The sequence below is a fragment of the Lampetra planeri genome, chromosome 68, assembly GCF_965212315.1.
Source record: "Lampetra planeri chromosome 68, kcLamPlan1.2.h2, whole genome shotgun sequence".
Classification (NCBI taxonomy): domain Eukaryota; kingdom Metazoa; phylum Chordata; class Hyperoartia; order Petromyzontiformes; family Petromyzontidae; genus Lampetra; species Lampetra planeri.
In genome coordinates this window covers 56,377-71,964 of record NC_136173.1, presented here as the reverse complement: position 1 = coordinate 71,964, position 15,588 = coordinate 56,377, and the positions used below count along the sequence as shown (strand labels likewise).

At 49.3% G+C, this 15,588-nt stretch overlaps 1 protein-coding gene across 1 annotated transcript in view; it reads right to left on the bottom strand.

The window, feature by feature from the left end:
- LOC144737337 (uncharacterized) overlaps positions 1 to 14,614 on the bottom strand; it is a 34,991-nt gene extending 20,377 nt beyond the window's left edge. The window contains exons 1-2 of the mRNA XM_078619995.1: positions 14,132 to 14,614; positions 3,706 to 3,912 (exon numbers count right to left, since the gene is read on the bottom strand). Of these exons, the coding sequence (XP_078476121.1) occupies positions 3,706 to 3,820 (115 nt within the window). The 5' untranslated portion in view covers positions 3,821 to 3,912; positions 14,132 to 14,614. The remainder of the gene's footprint in view (positions 1 to 3,705; positions 3,913 to 14,131) is intronic.
- Positions 14,615 to 15,588: the final 974 nt, after the last annotated feature.

Sequence of the window (15,588 nt, the reverse complement as noted above, 5' to 3'; positions counted from 1 at the left end):
TGGTCGAAAAAAAGCGACAGGCCCACTCTCATCGGCTACAGCATCCCACGTCATAGAATGAGGAGGCTTACCGCAGCCTTCGCTCGGAGGTTCGGAGAGCCGTGAGGCGCTGCAAGGATGGGTGGTCGTTGCGGGTTGCTGAGGAGATGGAGTCTGCCTCAATGGCCCGTGGTCACAAATCACTGTATAACTCCATCAAAAAAGTAACCTGCAGCACCACACCTATTACCATCATTAGGGTAAAGAACGGTGATCAAATTTCCAACCCCCAGGAACAGGTTTGCAGATTTTCTGAGCATTTCTGTGAGGTCCTGGGGGAGGGGGAATACCTCAGCCCGGAAAACATCATGGGACAAAGTGGGGATGACCCTGCTGAGGCTGCGGTGCCTCAAATATTGGAGGAGGAAGTCACCCCCTGCGAGTGGCTGGCTGAGGTGCCATACGTTGAGGAAGTACTGAAGTCGATCCAGAGTCTGAGACCAGGAAAGGCACTGGGCAGAGAAGAACTCCCAAGCGAAATGCTGCGGGAGTGTGGCGTTTGTGCACAGACTGCCCTACATGACATCATAACAACAGTCTGGACCACTGGACGGGTTCCCCTGGATGGTAAGGATGCCCTGGTGGTCCCCCTCTTTAAGAAGGGGGACTGCACAGACTGTAACAACTACAGGGGCATCTCACTCCTCAGTGTACCGGGAAAGGTCCTGGCAAGGATTATTCCACATCGCCTTGCTAGGCACGCTGAGGAGAGGCTTGCAGTGCCCCAATGCGGTTTCAGGAAAGGGCTGTCCTGCACAGATGCCATATTTTCCGTCCGTCTGCTACAGCAGAGGTGTAGGGAATTCCAACAAGACCGACATCTCTGCTTTATTGACCTGGTCAAGGCCTATGATACCATCAGTAGGCCTGGGCTCTGGGTTTTTCTTCATACTTTCGGAGTCCCTGACCCGCTGCTCATGCTCATTAAGGACCTTCATGATGGTGAGCGGGCCCGGTTAAAACTACGTGGCTGGGAGTCACATTATTTACCATCTATTTTGACCACGTAGTTCGTGAAGCCTTCAATAGCTGTACCGGGGGAATTTCCATTTGGTACAGATATAATGGGAGGCTGATCGATGCCCCGGTGCGATCAAGGGATGGCTCCTTATTGGTAAACCTCGTTATGTATGCCGATGATTTGGTAATAGCTGCTCATTCAGAGGAGAAGTTTGAGACACTGCTGCTGAGACTGGAGCGTGCCACTAAAAGGTGGGGCCTTACCATCAGCCCCACCAAAACTAAGCACCTGCCTGGATATTTTGTACCATCGGACACTCCACTCCCACAACTCCCAATCGGTGATGGGGCAGTTGTGGAGAGTGTGGAGAGTTTCCCATACCTGGGCAGTGTGTTTATGACCGGCTCGAGTTTAACAGCAGAGGTCTCACTCAGAATCAGTCGAGCGGCAATATCTTTTCATCGGTTGCGTAACGCTGTGTGGAAGCTACCTGGTCTGTCGCTTCGCACGAAGCTTCAGGTCTTCTCGGCCACAGTCATTCCCTCCCTTCTCTATGTTTGCGAAATGTGGACCCCGTAATGGAGCATCTTCCCCGGTTAGAAACATTTAGGCTGGCCTGCCTACGATCAATCCTGGGTTTAACCAGGCTGGATTATGTGAGGAGCTCACAAATCATCGAAAGATCTGGACAAAGTTCCATCGGTGAGCTCCTGCAGCAGGCAAGGCTGCGTTGGCTGGGAAATGTAGCCCGCATGCCCAATCACCGCATGCCCAAACAGCGTTTGTTCGGCCGGATCGAGGGGGCTAAATGGGCAGGGCACGGGCTAGAGAAGAGATGGAGTGATGTGGTACAGGAGGACGTGGAGCTGAGTGGACTTGCCGATGACTGGTTCCAGCGGTGTCAAGATCAACCTCTGTGGAGGAGGCTCGTGAAAGACGCTACTGGGTAGTTGGAGGCAGTCGCCCTCCAACAACAACGGAGGGCGGAGGAGCGATGCTCACAACAACGAGCGGAGCGCCGGGTAGCTAAAGCACAGCAAGTTGGTACAGTAAGGGGCACAGGTGCTGCATCAGCTAGTCATCTCGGTCATCTCAGTCAGTCGACCTGTGGCATCTGGGTCTGCCCCTTGACCTCCTGCCAGCGGGCGTTCGACACTTCACGTGGCCTCAAGGTGCACATGGCCTGGCACAAGCGTCGTGGTGACGTCACTGCCACTTAGTGGCAAATGGCGGTTGTTGTTGTTGTGTAAGTGTGTGAGTTAGTGTATGAGTGAGTGTGTAAGTGTGTGAGTGAGTGAGTGTGTGAGTGTGTGATTGAGTGAGTGTGTAAATGTGTGTGTGTTAGTTTGTGAGTGTGTAAGTGAGTGTGTGTAAGTGAGTGTGTGTGTGAGTGTGTAAGTGAGTGTGTGAGTGTGTGAGTGTGTGTAAGTGTGTAAGTGTGTGTTAGTGTGTGAGTGTGTAAGTGTGTGTGTGAGTGTGTTAGTGTGTGTTAGTGAGTGTGTGAGTGTGTAAGTGTGTGTGTGTAAGTACGTGTGTTAGTGTGTAAGTGAGTGTGTGAGTGTGTTAGTGTGTGTTAGTGAGTGTGTGAGTGTGTAAGTGTGTGTGTGTAAGTACGTGTGTTAGTGTGTGTGAGTGTGTAAGTAAGTGTGTGAATGTGTGTGTGTGTGAGTGTGTGAGTGTATGAGTGCCCAGCCACCGCATGCCTAAACAGCTTTTGTTCGGCCGGATCGAGGGGGCTAAACGGGCGCGGCACGGGCTAGAGAAGAGATGGAATGATGTGGTACAGGAGGACGTGGAGCTGAGTGGACTTGCCGATGACTGGTACCGGCGGTGTCAAGATCGGCCTCAGTGGAGGAGGCTCGTGAAGGACGCTACTGGGCAGTTGGAGGCAGTCGCCCTCCAACAACAACGGAGGGCGGAGGAGCGACGCTCACAACAACGAGCGGAGCGCCGGGTGGCTAAAGCACAGCAAGTTGGTACAGTAGGGGGCACAGGTGGTGCATCAGCCAGTCATCTCGGTCATCTCGGTCAGTCGACCCCTGGCACCTGCGTCTGCCCCGTGACCTCCTGCCAGCGGGCGTTCGACACTTCACGTGGCCTCAAGGTGCACATGGCCTGGCACAAGCGTCGTGGTGACGTCACCGCCACTTAGTGGCGAATGGCGGTTGTTGTTGTATGAGTGAGTGTGTAAGTGTGTGAGTGTGTGTGTGAGTGTGTGTGAGTGTGTAAGTGAGTGTAAGTCTGAGTGTGTGTAAGTGAGTGTAAGTGTGTATTAGTGTGTGTAAGTGTGTGTGTGAGTGTGTGAGTGTGTGTAAGTCTGAGTGTGTGTTAGTGTGTGTAAGTGTGTTAGTGTGTGTGAGTGTGTAAGTGTGTGAATGTGTGTGTGTGAGTGTATGAGTGAGTGTGTAAGTGTGTGAGTGTGTGTGTGTGAGTGTGTGTGAGTGTGTAAGTGAGTGTAAGTCTGAGTGTGTGTGAGTGTGTAAGTGTGTGAGTGTGTGTGAGTGTGTGTGACTGTGTAAGTGAGTGTGTGTGTAAGTGTGTAAGTGACTGTGTAAGTGAGTGTGTGAGTGTGTGTGTGAGTGTGTAAGTGAGTGTAAGTCTGAGTGTGTGTAAGTGTGTGTAAGTGTGTGTAAGTGAGTGTGTGAATGTGTGTGTGTGAGTGTATGAGTGAGTGTGCGAGTGTGTGTAAGTGTGTGTAGGGTCACCTGCTGTCGCCATTGCGTCACCAGTACCGACCCGTGCCACGAGGAGTCCCCATCCCCACAGCAGCGTCCAGGCCCAGGTTCGACTCCCCGCCCGGGAGATCCCCACGGACCACATCGCTGACTCCTCCTCCTCCTCACCACTCACCTCCTCCTCTTCCTCCTCCTCCTCGTCGTCTTGCGCCGGAGCTCACGGCTGTGCACGTTCCGCTGCGACATGAAACCGCCACCACGGACATCGACGTTTTGAGGCTGACGTTTGGCAACTCGAACCTTCAGCTCCCTCCACAGATTTTCTAGGGGATTAAGGTCTGGAGACTGGCTACGCCACTCCAGGACCTTAATGTGCTTCTTCTTGAGCCACTCCTTTGTTGCCTTGGCCGTGTGTTTTGGGTCATTGTCATGCTGGAATACCCATCCACGACCCAATTTCAATGCCCTGGCTAAGGGAAGGAGGTTCTCACCCAAGATTTGACTGTACATGGCCCCGTCCAGTAATCACTGAGGCTTACAGAGCCAGACTAAGGCTCCCACAGGGTTCAGTGTTAATCATTGAGGCTCACAAAGCCAGACTGAGGCTCCCACAGGGTTCAATGTTAATCACTGAGGCTCACAGAGCCAGACTAAGGCTCCCACAGGGTTCAGTTAACCACACACACACACAGACAACCACACAAACGGTCATGATCACACTGCCCAGGTATGGGAAACTCTCCACTCTCTCCACTACTGCCCCGTGGGGTGGAGTGTCCGATGGTACTAAATACCCAGGCAGGTGCTTAGTTATGGTGGGGCTGATGGTAAGGCCCCACCTCTTAGTGGCACGCTCCAGTCTCAGCAGCAGCGTCTCCAACTCCTCTTCTGAATGAGCAGCTATTACCAAATCATCGGCAAACATAACGTGGTTGAGCAATAGGGAGCCATCCCTTGACCGCACCCAGGCATCGATCAGCCTCCCATTGTATCTGTACCAAATGTAAATTCCTCTGGTACGGCTATTGAAGGCTTCACGAACTACGTGGCCAAAATAGATGTCAACTAATGTGGGAGCCAGAGGACATCCCTGTCGCACCCCAAGGTATGCAGGGAATGGCTCCTACTCCCGGCCACGTAGTTTTACCTGGGCCCGCTCACCATCATGAAGGTCCTTAATGATCGTGAGCAGAGGGTCAGGGACTCCGAAAGCACGAAAAACAACCCAGAGCCCAGGACTACTGATGGTGTCATAGGCCTTGACTATGTCAATAAAGCAGAGATGTAGGTCTTGTTGGAATTCCCTACACCTCTGCTGTAGCAGACGGACAGAAAATATGGCATCTGTGCAGGACCGCCCTTTCCTTAAACCGCATTGGGGCTCCGCAAGCCTCTCATCAGCGTGCCTGGCAAGGCGATGTTAAATAACCTTGCCCGGACTTTTCCTGGCAAACTGAAGAGTGAGATGCCCCTGTAGTTGTTACAGTCTGTGCGGTCCCTCTTCTTAAAAAGGGGGATCATCAGGGCATCCTTCCCATCCTGCGGAACCCGTCCAGTGGTCCAGACTGTTGTTATGACGTCATGTAAGGCAGTCTGTGCACAAACGCCACCCTCCCTCAGCATTTTGCTTGGGAGTTCATCTCTGCCCAGTGCCTTTCTTGGTCTCAGACTCTGGATCGCCTTCAATACTTCCTCAACAGATGGCACCTCAGCCAGCCACTCACAGGGGGTGACTTCTTCTTCCAATATTTGAGGCACCGCAGCCTTGGCAGGGTCATCCCCACTTTGTCCCACGATATTTTCTAGGCTGAGGAAATTCCCCTCCCCCAGGACTTCACAGAAATGCTCAGCAAATCTGCAAACCTGTTCCTGGGGGTCGGAGATTAGATCACTGTTCTTTCCCCTAATGATGGTTATAGGTGTGGCGCTGCAGGTTACTTTTTGATGGAATTAAAGAGCGATTTGTGATCGCGGGCATTTGAGGCAGACTCCATCTCTTCAGCAACCCGCGACCATCACCCATCCTTGCAGCACCTCACGGCTCTCCGAACTTCCGAGCAAAGGCTGCGGTAAGCCTCCTCATTCTCTGACGTGGGACTCTGTAGACGATGAGAGTGGGCCTGCTGCTTTTTCTCAGCCAGCCTGAACACCTCCTCTGTCAGCCAGGGTCTCTGGGGAGGTCTGGACCGCGTACCCAAAGCAGTCATTGCAGCTGCATGAGTCACAGTCGTAAACCTCGCCCATTTTCCCTCGACATCAGCAGGAGTGGGGGACGATGCCAACCCCCAGCCGCAAGTGATGATGAAATTCTCGCTTGCAACTTTCATCAGCTAGCTGAGACCAGGCCACCTTGGGTTTGAATGGGGCCCTGGGTGTACACCCACCACCGGAGTGGAAAAATGGCAGGCGCATCTTACAGATGACAAGTCGATGGTCAGAGGGCAGATCAGTTCCACGGTCGGTTCTGGTGTCAAGGCAATGTCCTCGCAACCGCTGTTCCGTCACTATGTAGTCCAGCAGATGTTCTTGCTTGGACCCGGCATGCATCCATGATGTTGTTTGGATGCGCCGATGCCGGAACAGCGTGTTGGTAATTACAAGCCCATGGGTTGCACAAATATCTAGCAGCCTCCTGCCGTTGTTATTTAGCTGATCTTGACCCATGCCTTCCAATAACTCCAGACCAGGTGCCAGCATCATGACCAACTCCGGCCTTGAAGTCACCCAACAAGATGACTCTGTCCCGAGGGGCCACTTTAGCCAGCACCTGTGACATGAGGTCACAGAAAGCATCTCACTCATCGGCCTTGCCTGCATCCCTCCATGGATGTTCGTCTTCGGTGGGGGCATAAGTAACCATGACCACCACTCCTCGCATCTGGGTGATGGGAAGATGAGCCCAAAGTAGCCTGGGGCTTACAGCTTCCCAAACCACCACTCTCCCATGCCCCCTTCATTCTTTTGTTCAGAAGAAGAGCCACTCCCTGTTGTTTGGCAGTCTCCTGCCCACACTCACTCACCCACACTCACCCACCCACACTCACCCACCCACACTCACCCACAGACCCACCCACACCCACCCATACTCTCCCACTAACACTCACCCACCTCCACCCACCCACACTCACCCACCCAGGCACAAACACTCACCACATTCATTCACCCACCCACCTACACTCACTCATACCTATTCACTCACTCACCCACACTCACCCAACCACCCACCCACAATCACCCACCCACACTCACCCACCCAGGCACAAACACTCACCCACACTCAATCACCCACCCAGCCACCTACACTCACCCATACCTACTCACTCACCCACCCACCCACACCCACCCATACTCTCCCACTAACACTCACCCACATACACCCACCCACCCACAATCACCCATCCACACTCACCCACAGACACTCACCCACCCACACTCACCCAGCCCACCCACACTCACCTACCCACATCCACCCCCTTCCACCCACCCACAAATACCGGTGTGGTGGCATGCGCGGCATGACAAAGTGAGTTAATGAGAGCGCCCTGAGCACAATCCACAATCTGCGTCTCCAGGTGAGACCCCCTTGGCTGACTCATAGCTGTACAATACTACTCGAGTTCATAACCCACAACATTAACAACTATACAACACTATAATACTACCAGAGTTAAAAACCCACAACATTCACAACTATACAACACTACAATACTGCTAGTGTTAAAAACCCACAACATTTACAACTATACAACATTTACAACTGTGAATACTACTATTGTACTCGAATGTATACTATTGGTTCTTTCGGTAAAGTCACGTAGGTAAATAAAATAAAAAAATAAAAGATAAAAAAATATATATTAAATCAAATCACGACGTTTCGATTGCAACACAAGCAATCATCGCTAAAATGTCTTGCTGTGGTTGTCACACCTGATGATGATTGCTTGTGTTGCAATCGAAACGTTGTGATTTAATTTAATTAATTAATTTTATATCTTTTATTTGTTTTATTATCTTCACCCACGTGACTTTACCGATAGAACCAAGAGTATGGATCCGTGCAGTCACGAAAACTTCAAATCTAGAATGTACTCGAATAGTAAAAGTACACTACACTATACACTACTATACACTCCACTATACACTACACTATACACTACATACAAGACACACAGTACACTATACACTACACTATACACTACTATATACTACTATTCACTACACTATACACTACACTATTATTGTAATTGTAGTAGTGTGGGTTTATTATCCAACACAGAACCGGTTAGTGCTGAACTAGTATACTACACTATACACTACACTATACACTACATACACTACACTATACACTACACTATACACTACACTACACACTACTATACACTACACTATACACTACACTATACACTGCACTATACACTACATACAAGACACACAGTACACTATACACTACACTATACACTACTATATACTACTATACACTACACTATACACTCCACTACAATTGTAAACGTTGTAGTGGGTTTAATTTCCAACACAAAACCGGTTAGTGCTGAACTAGTATACTACACTATACACTACACTATTATTGTAAATGTAGTTGTATTGGTTTATTATCCAACACAGAACCGGTTAGTGCTGAACTAGTATACTACACTATACACTACACTATACACTCCACTATAATTGTAAACGTTGTAGTGGGTTTAATTTCCAACACAAAACCGGTTAGTGCTGAACTAGTATATTACACTATACACTACACTATACACTCCAATATAATTGTAAACGTTGTAGTGGGTTTAATTTCCAACACACAACCGCTTAGTGCTGAACTAAGTAACTAATTGGTCACGTCTATGTTCACGTGACCCAAATCGCTTACTAATTCATACCTGTCAACCCCTTCTCAGTGCCCTACCTTATTGAAGACCAATTCAAACCTTATTGGTCAACCCGTTCCCCTTATAAATGTCAACGTTCATCCGACACAAAGTTCCATCACATGGGAGAAACAAATAGACACTTTTTTTATTTTGTGCCCGTATTGAAACGGTTAAACCGTATGAGTTGACAGGTATGTATCTCTGTGGGTCTCTGTGGGGTCTCTGTGTGTGTCTGTGGGTCTCTGTGTATCTCTGTGGGTCTACGTGGGTCTCCATATCTGCACACACATTATCAGTGCCTACCTCATTACAGATACATTCAGACATTAAAGGTCACCCCGTACCCCTTTATAAATCTCAATGTTAGTCCTATAAATCACATCACGAGGGAAAAACACAAAAATAAACTTTTTTATTTTGTGCCCGTGTTGAAACGGCAGTACGCCATACGGACCTGCAAACTCAATTTCCCTGAACAGGAACACGGGGTGAGCCATCTGGGTTGGCAGCTATTCTCATTGGCTGTGCTGTGTGGTGTTGGTTGGGTTTAACGATGCGACATTTATATTCACGGAAATCTAAAGAACGTAAAAAACCCCACCCCTCTACTATGGAAATATTAGTCGCCCAGAGCCCTGCTGCTCCTACTATGTGTCAAATCAAATGGCACTTTGGTAGGTAGCGGCTTCGGGGCGTTGCTACAACACACACGCGAACGTGCAAACACCCGAGTGGGTTAACTGGCTTAACAGGATTGTGTGCGCGGAAACAAAGTCAACATCACATTCGAATTGAAACGGCAGAAGAATAAAACGTCCACAAGGCGTTTTGGTAGTGAAAAGGGAATTCCCCCACCCCACCCCACCACCCCTCTTCTTACGAACGAGTTCAGTTTCCAGAGGGTCTGCTCGTAAATCGAATTGTTCTTAAGTCCAACAACGTGCTGTGTGCACTAAACACGGGGGATGGCTGTAAAAGTTGTATAATCTCATGTAGATGTAGATGCCACTGGTTCTTCACGTTCTGCAGATGTAGATGCCACTGGTTCTTCACGTTCTGTAGATGCCACTGGTTCTTCACGTTTTGTAGATATAGATGCCACTGGTTATTCACGTTCTGTAGATGCCACTGGTTCTTCACGTTTTGTAGATATAGATGCCACTGGTTCTTCACGTTCTGTAGATGCCACTGGTTCTTCACGTTCTGCAGATGTAGATGCCACTGGTTCTTCACGTTCTGCAGATGTAGATGCCACTGGTTCTTCACGTTCTGTAGATGACACTGGTTCTTCACGTTCTATAGATGTAGATGCCACTGGTTCTTCACGTTCTGCAGATGTAGATGCCACTGGTTCTTCACGTTCTGCAGATGTAGATGCCACTGGTTCTTCACGTTCTGCAGATGTAGATGCCACTGGTTCCTCACGTTCTGCAGATGTAGATACCACTGGTTCTGCACGTTCTGCAGATGTAGATGCCACTGGTTCTTCACATTCTGCAGATGTAGATTCCACTGGTTCCTCACGTTCTGCAGATGTAGATGCCACTGGTTCTTCACGTTCTGCAGAAGTAGATGCCACTGGTTCTTCACGTTCTGCAGATGTAGATGCCACTGGTTCTTTACATTATGTAGATGTAGATGCCACTGGTTCTTCACGTTCTGCAGATGTAGATGCCTCTGGTTCTTCACATTCTGCAGATGTAGATACTGCTGGTACTTCACGTTCTGTAGATGTAGATGCCACTGGTTCTTCACGTTCTGCAGATGTAGATGCCACTGGTTCTTCACGTTCTGCAGATGTAGATACTGCTGGTACTTCATGTTCTGCAGATGTAGATGCCACTGATTCTTCACGTTCTGCAGATGTAGATGCCACTGGTTCTTCACGTTCTGTATATGACACTGGTTCTTCACGTTCTGTAGATGTAGATGCCACTGGTTCTTTACATTCTGCAGATGTAGATTCCACTGGTTCCTCACGTTCTGCAGATGTAAATGCCACTGGTTCTTCACGTTCTGCAGATGTAAATGCCACTGGTTCTTCACGTTCTGCAGATGTAGATGCCACTGGTTCTTTACATTCTGTAGATGTAGATGCCACTGGTTCTTCACGTTCTGCAGATGTAGATGCCTCTGGTTCTTCACGTTCTGCAGATGTAGATACTGCTGGTACTTCACGTTTTGCAGATGTAGATGCCACTGGTTCTTCACATTCTGTAGATGCCACTGGTTCTTCACGTTCTGCAGATGTAGATGCCACTGGTTCTTTACATTCTGCAGATGTCGGTGCCACTAGTTCTTCACGTTCTGCAGACGTAGATGTCACTGGTTCTTCACGTTTTTCAGATTAAGATGCCACCACCGCAATTCATTGCACGGCAGTTCAACTTACGCATCTCAATCCGAACAGGCAACTGGACACATAGGGGACATGTTTGTTCATATCTCTGAAGGTTTGTAAGTCGAATGGCTATAAGTAAAATAGTCCCTGTAGTAGTAATACGAATAATGACAGAGCCACTGAAAAAGCAGTCGGAGTACCGAATACAGAGGACTGACTGGGCCCTGGCTCGTTTTTCATCGCTACACATTTACAACGAACTCTTGCGTGTTATTAAACACCAAGTATGGCCCCCAGTGAAACGACGCTGGCTATCCCAAATGACAGCTCCACAGAGTGAATTCATCACGTGGACATTCAAAGCGGCCACACACGCTGAACACAATTAGGGAGTTTGAGACCCAGAGAGACCCATAGAGATACATAGAGATACATAGAGACCCATAGCAATACATGTAGACCCATAAAGATGCATAGAGACCCATAGAGACACATAGAGACCGATAGAGACCCATAGAAACCCTTAAAGATACATTGAGACCAATAGAAACACATAGAGATCCATAGACACCCATAACATTTTTGACATGCGTTTTTCTGGATTTTGTTGTTGTTATTCTGTCTCTCACTGTTCAAATAAACCTACCATTAAAATTATAGACTGATCATTTCTTTGTCAGTGGGCAAACGTACAAAATCAGCAGGGGATCAAATACTTTTTTCCCTCACTGTATGTTTCGGCTTGGGTCTAATTGTCCACGCTCAACTGACGTTGGCTGTAAATAACCATAGTCCCTTACGCTGTGGCAAGCTTCGGGGCCACTTCCTGGAGTCGTGGAGTTCTGCCAATAATAGTACATTTCATAAAAGCGTGTTAAAATATATTTTTAAAATATAACTTATTAAATGGAGGCCACGGACTGAGCCACGGAGCTTCTAGCGGTAAACAAGGCACCGTATTTACCGGGTAATACTTCGCGCTACCTTTACCCTTCCCTTTAACTTAGCCCTTGGAATGTCGACACCTTTACCCTTTACCTTGACCCTTTTACCAGGTAAACAGGGTAAATTACCTTACCTTGCCGAGGCCTAGTCAGCACCATGGTGCCTAAGAGTTCAAGGGCCACCGCAATGGATTGACTCGAGCACTAAGGTCGCAGTTCGTTGCACGGGCGAACCACCTCGCCGCTGAACTCGTCCAGGGCCTATAAACCATCACCGCCATCCTCACAGCAGCAGTGGCCGCGGAGGCTTCTAGCTAAACCGTCGGATAAAGGCGGCGGTCACGAGGTCATCATCATCATCATCGTCGTTGAGACTGTGCCGCTGCTGTGGCCGTCTGGAACGCTCCTCCGCTTCCGATGTTCGTAAGCCACTGCCGGGAGCTGCGATGCCGCTTTTAAATGTTCATCATCTGGGTTGACAAACTACGCGACTGTACATTACACTACACTATACACTACACTATACACAACACTATACACTACACTATACATTACACTATATACTACACTATACACTACCCTATACACTACACTATACACTACACTATATACCACACTATACACTACACTATATACTACACTATACACTACACTATACACTACACTATACATTACTACACACTACTATACATTACACTATACACTACACTTTACACTATACTATACACTACACTATACACTACACTATAAAATACACTACACTATACACTACAATATACACTACTATACACTACGATATACACTACATTATACACTACACTATACACTACTATACACTACACTATACACTACACTTTACACTACACTATACACTACACTATACACTACTATACACAACACTGCACCATACACTACACTATACACTACACTATACACTACACTACACTTTACACTACACTATACACTACACTACTATACACTACACTGCACTATACACTACACCATACACTACACTATACACTACTTTCCACTGCACGATACACTATAGTATACACTACATTATACACTACTATACACTCCTATACACTGCACTATAGACTACACTATACACCACTATACACTACACTATACACTACTATACACAACTATACACTACACTATACACTACTATACACTACTATACACTACATTATACACTACACTATACACTACTATACATTACTCTACTAAATTGAAAACTAATTTCTCAAGAACGTACGCTCGTTACGGATTATAAATACTTGTGTTTTTAACACTTCACACCCCCACTCACCCACACACACTCACACACCTACAGCAACAACCGCCATTCGCCACTCAGTGGCGGTGACGTCACCACGACGCTTGTGCCAGGCAATGTGCACCTTGAGGCCACGTGAAGCGTCGAACGCCCGCTGGCAGGAGGTCACGGGGCAGACCCAGCAGGTGCCACTAGTCGACTGACTGAGATGACCGAGACGACTGACTGATGCACCACCTGTGCCCCCTACTGTGCCAACGTGCTGTGCTTTATCCACCCGGCGCTCCGCTCGTTGTTGTGAGCGTCAATCTTCTGCCCTCCGTTGTTGTTGGAGGGCGACTGCCTCCAACTGCCCAGTAGCGTCCTTCACGAGCCTCCTCCACTGATGCCGATCTTGACACCGCTGGTACCAGTCATTGGCAAGTCCACTCAGCTCCACGTCCTCCTGTACCACATCACTCCATCTCTTCTCTAGCCCGTGCCGCGCCTGTTTAGCCCCCTCGATCCGGCCGAAAAGCTGTTTAGGCATGCGGTGGCTGGGCATGCGGGCTACGTGACCCAGCCAATGCAGCCTTGCCTGCCGGAGGAGCTCACCGATGGGACTTTGCCCAGATCTTTCAAGGATTTGTGAGCTCCTCCCACAATCCAGCCTGGTTAAACCCAGGATGGATCATAGACAGGCCAGCCTAAATGTTTCTAACCGGCGAAGATATTCTATTAGGGGGATCCACAATCACATACAGCGCATACACTTATCCACACTCACCCACACACTCACCCACACACTCACCCACACACTCACCCGCACTCACCCCCACTCACCCATACACTCACCCACACATTCACACACACACTCACACACACTCGCCCACGTTAACTCACACACTAACACAAAGTCACCCACACACACACACCCACCCACACACTCACCCACACACACCCCCACTCACCCACACATATACCCACCCACCCACACTGACCCACACACCCACCCACCCAAACTCACCCACAGCACCGCGTCTCTCACCGCCTCGATCCTCTGCTGATGCGAGGCTAGGCAGACACCACCACCATCATCATCTTCATCATCATCGCTGCCTGCACCACTCTCGCCTTGCCAGTCGCCTCCCACGGTGGAGCTCCTGATGCTGCTGCTGATGATGATGAGGAGTTGAAACGGCGAGCTGATGCTGCTGCTGATGATGATACTGCTGCTACTACTGCTGCTGTTACTGCTGATGATGACACTGCTGCTACTACTGCTGCTGTTACTGCTGATGATGATACTGCTGCTACTACTACTGCTGTTACTGCTGCTGCTGTTGTTGCTACTGCTGCTGCTACTTTTACTGCTGCTACTGATGGTACTTCTACTGTTACTGTTGCTGCTACTACTGTTGCTGCTACTACTGTTACTGCTGCTGCTGTTACTGTTACTGCTGCTGTTGCTGCTGCTGTTACTGCTGCTACTGCTGCTGTGGATGCTACTGCGGCTGTCTGCGTGCGTGCAGCAGCCCCACGTCTCAAGACCCTCCCCTGCTCGGCGCGCGCTCGCTTTGGGGCGGAGTTTACCCGCTGTTTTAAATACCATGGAAATAAATAAACACCAGGAAAATAAACACCACGAAAATAAATAACAACGAAAATTAATACCACGAAAATAAATAGCACCAAAAAATAAACACCACCAAAATAAATACCACAAAATAAATACCACGAAAATAAATGCAACGAAAATAAATACCACCAAATAAATGCCACAAAAATAAACAACACGAAAATAAATACCACGAAAATAAATACCACCAAATAAATACCACCAAATAAATACCGCCAAAAATAAATAGCACCAAGGGCCACCGTGAACCCCCCCCCCGTGTCACCGTGACCCCCCCAGTGTCACCGTGACCCCATCAGTATCACTGTGACCCCCCCAGTGTCATTGTGACCCCCCCGTGTCATTGTGACCCCCCGTGTCATTGTGACCCCCCCAGTGTCACTGTGACCCCCCCAGTGTCACCGTGACCCCCCCCAGTGTCACTGTGACCCCCCCAGTGTCACCGTGACCCCCCCCAGTGTCACCGTGACCCCCCTCAGTGTCACCGTGACCCCCCCCCCCCCCAGTGTCACCGTGACCCCCCCAGTGTCACCGTGACCCCCCCAGTGTCACCGTGACCCCCCCCCCGGTGTCACCGTGACCCCCCCAGTGTCACTGTGACCCCCCCAGTGTCACCGTGACCCCCCCAGTGTCACCGTGACCCCCCCCCAGTGTCACCGTGACCCCCCCAGTGTCACCGTGACCCCCCCCCAGTGTCACCGTGACCCCCCCCCCAGTGTCACTGTGACCCCCCCAGTGTCACCGTGACCCCCTCAGTGTCACCGTGACCCCCCCAGTGTCACCGTGACCCCCCCAGTGTCACCGTGACCCCCCCAGTGTCACCGTGACCCCCCCAGTGTCACCGT